At 39.1% G+C, this 6237-nt stretch overlaps 1 protein-coding gene across 2 annotated transcripts in view; it reads right to left on the bottom strand.

Moving 5' to 3' along the window:
- Window positions 1-104: 104 nt before the first annotated feature.
- The window catches only part of best4 (bestrophin 4), a 44902-nt gene continuing 38769 nt past the window's right edge, over window positions 105-6237 (bottom strand). For both annotated transcript variants that reach the window (XM_065013835.1, XM_065013834.1), the window contains 4 exons: window positions 1777-1929; window positions 1343-1423; window positions 923-1071; window positions 105-829 (listed from right to left, as the gene is read on the bottom strand). In XM_065013835.1, coding sequence (XP_064869907.1) covers window positions 628-829; window positions 923-1071; window positions 1343-1423; window positions 1777-1929 — 585 coding nt within the window. In that variant the 3' untranslated portion in view covers window positions 105-627. The remainder of the gene's footprint in view (window positions 830-922; window positions 1072-1342; window positions 1424-1776; window positions 1930-6237) is intronic.

The raw sequence follows: 6237 nt of genomic DNA, 5'->3' as shown, positions 1-6237 counted from the left end.
ATGCTAGTTAGCTAACATGTTAGCTAGCCTTCTATTTTAGCATGCTAGTTAGCTAACATGTTAGCTAGCAACGTGTTTTCATTCCATGACAGTCAATAGCTATCGACATTTTAGTGCTTTTTATTTTCCCTTTATTTTAACACGGTGTCCTATTGAGACCAAAAAGCCCCGCATCTTACAAATTACACAACACATTGCGTAAGAAATACACCAGAAAGTAAACCATACAAGAGAATACAAAAAAAAATGAAATATGAAAAACAATCACACCTTTATTCCTTACACACGTATGTCAGTCTTGGCAGATTGGTTCACAACCTACAGTATATTCATTTATGTAGATTAATTTAGTTCTTGAAATCAATCTACAATGTTCTATCATGGAATCAGGCTTCAAAGTCATGCATCACTGTCACAGCTGTTTAATTGAATGGTTTTTATATTCTTTATAAAAATAAGAATTAATGTTTTTCAAAATCATTTTTAATAACCAGGATTACAAACAAACAATCTAAACGTGATTGTAGAAGACATTTCACACAATCATTGACACACAGATGCATGGAAAATGCATGAATTATCCCCCCCCAAAATCAACAAAACCCATAAACGAGTTGCACAGATCTTTCAACAAGAGCTCTGCTCATTGTCATTGGCTTGGATGAGTTCCACAGCCACCTTGAACTGCCCCTCCCCTCGTTCTGTCTGAAGATGAGACACCTTCAGCTGTCTGTCTCTCACTAAAGACACATCCTTCATCTTCCTGTCCACATCACCACACTCATCCTTATAGACAAAGGGCATGGAGACGGCCTGACCAGATTCAAAGCTGCCCAAATGAATCAATGAATTAACAAACAAAGAAATTAATGAATTAACAATCAAACGCATGAACAAATTAATCACAGTCATTGTAGGCTACCTTATGTCATATGTTGAGCCCATGAAGGTAGGTCTGAGGGTCTCAGTAGCAGTAGAGTAGGGGACAGAGAAGTATCTCTCCACCCAGAACTTGTCTTTCTCTGTTGGGGGCAGGTTCTGGTGCATGTCATCCACAGCCAGCATAGACACCTGGGAAGAAACGTGAGGGGGAGAAAGACAGCAACATAACCCATGAAAGACAGCAGATCTATCACTCTTTCTGGATAACACCCCAACAGTCCACAAGGTCAGACGATACTTTATCGGAGATGGTAAATGATTGGTTCAGGAAAGTGAACTGGGATTTTTCTTTTGTAACTGAAAATACAGCATTGGCACAAATGCTCAGATAATCAACTTCATCACTCAGCAGTCGATGGTCATTGATGGCCTAAATTCAATGGAAGTGAGATGAACACACCTGAATATTTCGGTCAATTAGTTGGTTGGTTTCAAAGTCGTCATCGTCCTCTCCGAAAGGATTGATGATCAGTTCCCCCACCTAGGAAACAGACAGAAGGAAGGACAGTCAAGGACTTCAGCATAACTAGGGCCAAGATTTGTTCATGACCATGTCTCAGCCAAAATAAACTCAGCCAAAATAAACAGAATGTACTTGACTGTACATTCTGCATAATTCAGACTGCAAGCAACAATGAAAACCAATCAATCAATTAACCACCCAATCAATATTAAATAAACCAATTAACCAACCAATCAATATCCAATCAATCAATTAGCCAACAAATCAACACCCAATCAATCAATTAACCAGCAAATCAATATCCAATCAATCAATCAATTAACCAATCAATCAATTAACCAACCAATCAAATCCGTCGATAAGGAACTCACCTTGAGCCAGCCTGCATAGAAGAAGAACTGAAGCAGGGTGAAGACGGGGACGTACAAATCCAGCTGGTGACCTTTATACCCCTTCTCAGGGTTCAGGAACTGCCGACTGATCAGACAGAAGCCGAAGAACGAGTACACAGCCAGGGTCACTACCTTGTGTTGAGGGACGTAATCACATCCAATTATACAGGCAGCAGTTTGGAAATTAAAAAAGGTAAAGCAGACATCCACCTCAAACAGTAGCAGGCAGTAGTTTGGTATTATACAGGCAGTAGTTTGGTATTATACAGGCAGTAGTTTGGTATTATACAGGCAGTAGTTTGGTATTATACAGGCAGTAGTTTGGTATTATACAGGCAGGCAGTAGTTTGGTATTATACAGGCAGTAGTTTGGTATTATACAGGCAGTAGTTTGGTGTTATACAGGCAGTAGTTTGGTATTATACAGGCAGTAGTTTGGTATTATACAGGCAGTAGTTTGGTATTATACAGGCAGTAGTTTGGTGTTATACAGGCAGTAGTTTGGTGTTATACAGGCAGTAGTTTGGTATTATACAGGCAGGCAGTAGTTTGGTATTATACAGGCAGGCAGTAGTTTGGTATTATACAGGCAGTAGTTTGGTGTTATACAGGCAGTAGTTTGGTGTTATACAGGCAGTAGTTTGGTATTATACAGGCAGGCAGTAGTTTGGTATTATACAGGCAGTAGTTTGGTGTTATACAGGCAGGCAGTAGTTTGGTATTATACAGGCAGTAGTTTGGTATTATACAGGCAGGCAGTAGTTTGGTATTATACAGGCAGTAGTTTGGTGTTATACAGGCAGTAGTTTGGTGTTATACAGGCAGTAGTTTGGTGTTATACAGGCAGTAGTTTGGTGTTATACAGGCAGTAGTTTGGTATTATACAGGCAGTAGTTTGGTATTATACAGGCAGTAGTTTGGTGTTATACAGGCAGTAGTTTGGTATTATACAGGCAGTAGTTTGGTATTATACAGGCAGTAGTTTGGTGTTATACAGGCAGTAGTTTGGTATTATACAGGCAGTAGTTTGGTATTATACAGGCAGGCAGTAGTTTGGTATTATACAGGCAGGCAGTAGTTTGGTATTATATAGGCAGTAGTTTGGTATTATACAGGCAGTAGTTTGGTATTATACAGGCAGTAGTTTGGTGTTATACAGGCAGTAGTTTGGTGTTATACAGGCAGTAGTTTGGTATTATACAGGCAGTAGTTTGGTATTATACAGGCAGTAGTTTGGTGTTATACAGGCAGTAGTTTGGTATTATACAGGCAGTAGTTTGGTATTATACAGGCAGTAGTTTGGTATTATACAGGCAGTAGTTTGGTGTTATACAGGCAGTAGTTTGGTATTATACAGGCAGTAGTTTGGTATTATACAGGCAGTAGTTTGGTGTTATACAGGCAGTAGTTTGGTATTATACAGGCAGTAGTTTGGTGTTATACAGGCAGGGAGTAGTTTGGTGTTATACAGGCAGTAGTTTGGTATTATACAGGCAGTAGTTTGGTATTATACAGGCAGTAGTTTGGTATTATACAGGCAGTAGTTTGGTATTATACAGGCAGTAGTTTGGTATTATACAGGCAGGCAGTAGTTTGGTATTATACAGGCAGTAGTTTGGTATTATACAGGCAGTAGTTTGGTGTTATACAGGCAGTAGTTTGGTATTATACAGGCAGTAGTTTGGTATTATACAGGCAGTAGTTTGGTATTATACAGGCAGTAGTTTGGTGTTATACAGGCAGTAGTTTGGTGTTATACAGGCAGTAGTTTGGTATTATACAGGCAGGCAGTAGTTTGGTATTATACAGGCAGGCAGTAGTTTGGTATTATACAGGCAGTAGTTTGGTGTTATACAGGCAGTAGTTTGGTGTTATACAGGCAGTAGTTTGGTATTATACAGGCAGGCAGTAGTTTGGTATTATACAGGCAGTAGTTTGGTGTTATACAGGCAGGCAGTAGTTTGGTATTATACAGGCAGTAGTTTGGTATTATACAGGCAGGCAGTAGTTTGGTATTATACAGGCAGTAGTTTGGTGTTATACAGGCAGTAGTTTGGTGTTATACAGGCAGTAGTTTGGTGTTATACAGGCAGTAGTTTGGTGTTATACAGGCAGTAGTTTGGTATTATACAGGCAGTAGTTTGGTATTATACAGGCAGTAGTTTGGTGTTATACAGGCAGTAGTTTGGTATTATACAGGCAGTAGTTTGGTATTATACAGGCAGTAGTTTGGTGTTATACAGGCAGTAGTTTGGTATTATACAGGCAGTAGTTTGGTATTATACAGGCAGGCAGTAGTTTGGTATTATACAGGCAGGCAGTAGTTTGGTATTATATAGGCAGTAGTTTGGTATTATACAGGCAGTAGTTTGGTATTATACAGGCAGTAGTTTGGTGTTATACAGGCAGTAGTTTGGTGTTATACAGGCAGTAGTTTGGTATTATACAGGCAGTAGTTTGGTATTATACAGGCAGTAGTTTGGTGTTATACAGGCAGTAGTTTGGTATTATACAGGCAGTAGTTTGGTATTATACAGGCAGTAGTTTGGTATTATACAGGCAGTAGTTTGGTGTTATACAGGCAGTAGTTTGGTATTATACAGGCAGTAGTTTGGTATTATACAGGCAGTAGTTTGGTGTTATACAGGCAGTAGTTTGGTATTATACAGGCAGTAGTTTGGTGTTATACAGGCAGGGAGTAGTTTGGTGTTATACAGGCAGTAGTTTGGTATTATACAGGCAGTAGTTTGGTATTATACAGGCAGGCAGTAGTTTGGTGTTATACAGGCAGTAGTTTGGTGTTATACAGGCAGTAGTTTGGTGTTATACAGGCAGTAGTTTGGTATTATACAGGCAGTAGTTTGGTATTATATAGGCAGTAGTTTGGTGTTATACAGGCAGTAGTTTGGTATTATACAGGCAGTAGTTTGGTATTATACAGGTAGTAGTTTGGTATTATACAGGCAGTAGTTTGGTATTATACAGGCAGTAGTTTGGTGTTATACAGGCAGTAGTTTGGTATTATACAGGCAGTAGTTTGGTATTATACAGGCAGTAGTTTGGTGTTATACAGGCAGGCAGTAGTTTGGTGTTATACAGGCAGGCAGTAGTTTGGTATTATACAGGCAGTAGTTTGGTATTATACAGGCAGTAGTTTGGTATTATACAGGCAGTAGTTTGGTATTATACAGGCAGTAGTTTATTATACAGGCAGTAGTTTGGTGTTATACAGGCAGTAGTTTGGTGTTATACAGGCAGTAGTTTGGTATTATACAGGCAGTAGTTTGGTATTATACAGGCAGTAGTTTGGTGTTATACAGGCAGTAGTTTGGTATTATACAGGCAGTAGTTTGGTATTATACAGGCAGTAGTTTGGTATTATACAGGCAGTAGTTTGGTGTTATACAGGCAGTAGTTTGGTATTATACAGGCAGTAGTTTGGTATTATACAGGCAGTAGTTTGGTGTTATACAGGCAGTAGTTTGGTATTATACAGGCAGTAGTTTGGTGTTATACAGGCAGGGAGTAGTTTGGTGTTATACAGGCAGTAGTTTGGTATTATACAGGCAGTAGTTTGGTATTATACAGGCAGTAGTTTGGTGTTATACAGGCAGTAGTTTGGTGTTATACAGGCAGTAGTTTGGTGTTATACAGGCAGGCAGTAGTTTGGTATTATACAGGCAGTAGTTTGGTATTATATAGGCAGTAGTTTGGTGTTATACAGGCAGTAGTTTGGTATTATACAGGCAGTAGTTTGGTATTATACAGGTAGTAGTTTGGTATTATACAGGCAGTAGTTTGGTATTATACAGGCAGTAGTTTGGTGTTATACAGGCAGGCAGTAGTTTGGTATTATACAGGCAGTAGTTTGGTATTATACAGGCAGTAGTTTGGTGTTATACAGGCAGGCAGTAGTTTGGTGTTATACAGGCAGGCAGTAGTTTGGTATTATACAGGCAGTAGTTTGGTATTATACAGGCAGTAGTTTGGTATTATACAGGCAGTAGTTTGGTATTATACAGGCAGTAGTTTGGTATTATACAGGCAGTAGTTTGGTATTATACAGGCAGTAGTTTGGTGTTATACAGGCAGTAGTTTGGTGTTATACAGGCAGTAGTTTGGTATTATACAGGCAGTAGTTTGGTGTTATACAGGCAGTAGTTTGGTGTTATACAGGCAGTAGTTTGGTATTATACAGGCAGTAGTTTGGTATTATACAGGCAGGCAGTAGTTTGGTATTATACAGGCAGTAGTTTGGTATTATACAGGCAGTAGTTTGGTGTTATACAGGCAGTAGTTTGGTGTTATACAGGCAGTAGTTTGGTGTTATACAGGCAGTAGTTTGGTGTTATACAGGCAGTAGTTTGGTGTTATACAGGCAGTAGTTTGGTGTTATACAGGCAGTAGTTTGGTGTTATACAGGCAGTAGTTTGGTGTTAT

Source organism: Oncorhynchus nerka, linkage group LG9b, assembly GCF_034236695.1.
Source record: "Oncorhynchus nerka isolate Pitt River linkage group LG9b, Oner_Uvic_2.0, whole genome shotgun sequence".
In the NCBI taxonomy this organism is placed as follows: domain Eukaryota; kingdom Metazoa; phylum Chordata; class Actinopteri; order Salmoniformes; family Salmonidae; genus Oncorhynchus; species Oncorhynchus nerka.
This window is presented reverse-complemented; position numbering and strand designations above follow the sequence as displayed.